The sequence below is a fragment of the Cucurbita maxima genome, unplaced genomic scaffold (assembly GCF_002738345.1).
Source record: "Cucurbita maxima cultivar Rimu unplaced genomic scaffold, Cmax_1.0 Cma_Scf00011, whole genome shotgun sequence".
NCBI classification, from domain to species: Eukaryota; Viridiplantae; Streptophyta; class Magnoliopsida; order Cucurbitales; family Cucurbitaceae; genus Cucurbita; species Cucurbita maxima.
Genome location: NW_019272027.1, coordinates 2,494,360 through 2,497,019, shown reverse-complemented (window position 1 = coordinate 2,497,019; position 2,660 = coordinate 2,494,360). Strand labels below are relative to the sequence as shown.

The 2,660-nt window shown below is 38.5% G+C and overlaps 1 protein-coding gene and 1 long non-coding RNA gene across 2 annotated transcripts; one reads left to right on the top strand and one right to left on the bottom strand.

Moving 5' to 3' along the window:
• The first annotated feature begins 132 nt into the window (after positions 1-132).
• LOC111486579 (polygalacturonase-like) lies at positions 133-973 on the top strand. The gene is made up of 3 exons (XM_023133751.1): positions 133-320; positions 417-645; positions 755-973. The coding sequence occupies exons 1-3, from the start codon at positions 133-135 to the stop codon at positions 971-973; spliced, it is 636 nt and encodes a 211-aa protein (XP_022989519.1).
• Positions 974-1,594: 621 nt separating this feature from the next.
• On the bottom strand, positions 1,595-2,527 carry LOC111486746. Its single transcript, XR_002718927.1, has 3 exons — positions 2,374-2,527; positions 2,212-2,293; positions 1,595-2,038 (listed from the first exon to the last, which is right to left on the bottom strand). It is a non-coding gene; the product is annotated as an uncharacterized LOC111486746 (long non-coding RNA).
• Between the last annotated feature and the right edge of the window lie 133 nt (positions 2,528-2,660).

Sequence of the window (2,660 nt, the reverse complement as noted above, 5' to 3'; positions counted from 1 at the left end):
TTTTTTTTTTTAATGTCTTCATTTGTGCAGACAATTGAAATCTCGAACTCAAAGAATGTAGTGCTTAGTGCATTAACCTCACTCAATAGTCAAATGTTTCACATAGTGGTAAATGGTTGCCAAAATATCAAAATGAAAGGACTTGTGGTCTTGGCTTCGGGCAACAGTCCCAATACTGATGGCATTCACGTACAACTATCATCTGATGTGACCATACTCAACTCCAAAATAGGCACAGGAGACGACTGCATATCCATCGGCCCTGGGACATCTAGCTTGTGGATTGAGAATATTGTTTGTGGGCCAGGCCATGGAATAAGGTAGGTTCAATTATTATTATTATTATATTCAAAACTTGTATGCGAAAAAATAAAAATGTAAAACTCATAAGTAAATACGTTTGGTCGATTTTGTAGCATCGGAAGTCTAGCAAAGGACTTAGAAGAGGCTGGAGTGCAAAACGTGACCATTAAAAAAGCTTTATTTTCACGCACCCAAAATGGGGTGAGAATCAAGGCATGGGGTAGGCCAAGCAATGGGTTTGTTAAGAATATTCTCTTCCAACATATTGTCATGGACAACGTACAAAATCCAATTGTCATTGACCAAAATTATTGCCCAAGTCACAAAGATTGTCCGGGTCAGGTAATATACATGATTTGTAAGCCATTCAAATGGACTTTCAATTTACGGCTCTTGATCATATTTCAATTGTTAACCCTTCCTTAAATTTCTTCTTGTTTGCATCAAACAGGCTTCAGGAGTCAAAATCAGTGGCGTGACGTACCAAGACATTCACGGAACATCAGCCACTCAAATTGCAGTGAAATTCGATTGTAGTCCAACAAATCCATGCAGTGGAATAAAAATGGAAGACGTACAACTTTCTTATAAGGATCAAATAGCTGGAGCGACATGTAGCCACGTAGGAGGAACTGCTACTGGTCGTGTTGAACCGAGTAGTTGCTTGTAGGGAAACTTGTATGATGAAACTTGATGTATTTGCATCTCTAGCATGTGGCCTTGTGTGTACGTAGTTACGAGGCTACCATGACATAATATTTGTTTTATGAGCAAGGAAAACCATTATTTCTATTCTTTTGTATGGTAATATGTGGAAGTATATGTGAAACAAAACAATAAATCGATTTTTTTTTATTAGATTTGAAACTTGATTATCGTTCCTATGTTCCTCTGCGACATGATTATGTTATTTACTATTCGTTTTTAAGAGTGAAAATTATTCACATATATCAACACACGCCCTTCCAATATGTTTTGTTCTCATTCACATACACATCGGGCTATTATAGTTATTAACTTTTAGTTCTTTTAAATTTTTCTTAGACATCCTATCCTCATTCAGACGTGGTCTCTGTACATTTATGTCTCATTCCTTTACTCAGTGTCACATATCGATGAGATCCTATTTCCTTAACTTTTCTTAATTTTCATAATAATTTTAAAAGTAGGGTGGGATTGAGTTGGGTTGTAACTCAATTTTCAAGTAGTTCGAGTTGGGTTATAACCATATTCTCATTAAAACTCAAATATAAAACATTCACAAGTTACAATTTATCACTAGCATCAATAATAAAGGCAAATATTCTTAATTTTCATAATAACTTTAAAAGTATGGTAGGATTGAGTTGGATTGTAACCCCATTTTTAGGTAGTTCGAGTCGGGTTATAACCCTATTCTCATAAAACTCAAATATAAAACATCCACAAAGCGGGTGTCTCACGTGTCGGCTATGCGCCGACCATGTGTGAGGAAGTACACCAGTCGTGACTACCACGCACGGTTGCTTTTGCGCAATCGCGGGTCGAGCAGTTCAGTTTGGCTCAGCTTAGCTCGGGATTGCGGTTCGGCTCAGGGTTTGCAAACGACGCGTGTCGTCGTATCACTAGAGCTACGTTGCTCCAGCCGACGATCGACGCGTGTCCAACGCTTGCTCAGCCGCACTCCGCCGCTCGCCGGCCGAAACGTGACTGGCGAATTTTTCTTCTTCTTCTCCTTCTTCTCTCTATCCTCAATCTGTAACAAAGAGCCATTTCTTTTTTAATTTTCATATCTTTTGATTCGAAGTTCGGATCGATATGGTTTCCTAGGCAAGGTTCTAGATCGTGTTACGGGCTACGTCGTGGTATTTTTTTTCGTAATTTTTGCTTAACTACCAGACGAGTTAAGAGCGTTTGAAATTCGTTTACCGATCTCGAACGATTCTCGGATCTCCGCCTTTGGATCAAGATTTCGGCCAAACTTCTTCACAAATCATGTTTAGAGTTGTTCCTGGGTGAATATATCAACATTTTAGGACTCGATTCACATAGGAAAAGCTCAGATCTGAAAAATGTCGTTCATTTACTTACCTCGCGAAACGTTCTTGGATCTTAACGGAGCGTCGGCCTCGCTAGCTTTCAGTCCTTGTACAGGTCTCGTCTGAAGGTAGATTTCGACGGTGGTCCAACGAAACTTCGCAGCAAATCTTTTTTGTTTCCTCTCAATTTTCTCTCTAACTTCTTTTTTTTTTCTTTTGCACGAGGTTTGATGGGGTTTTCCTTGAACCCTATTGGGAGGGGCAAAATAACATTTTTGCCCCTCGGTAGACTTAGCCTTTTTTTTTTTTTTTTTTTTTTTTTTTTTTTTTTTTTTTTTT

Excerpts from the sequence above, each read along its gene's own strand:
- LOC111486579 (XM_023133751.1), top strand. The coding sequence starts at position 133 with ATGAAAGGACTTGTGGTCTTGGCTTCGGGCAACAGTCCCAATACTGAT. Across the intron at positions 321-416 it reads GGGCCAGGCCATGGAATAAG|CATCGGAAGTCTAGCAAAGG; the intron begins GTAGGTTCAATT and ends TCGATTTTGTAG. Across the intron at positions 646-754 it reads ACAAAGATTGTCCGGGTCAG|GCTTCAGGAGTCAAAATCAG; the intron begins GTAATATACATG and ends TGCATCAAACAG.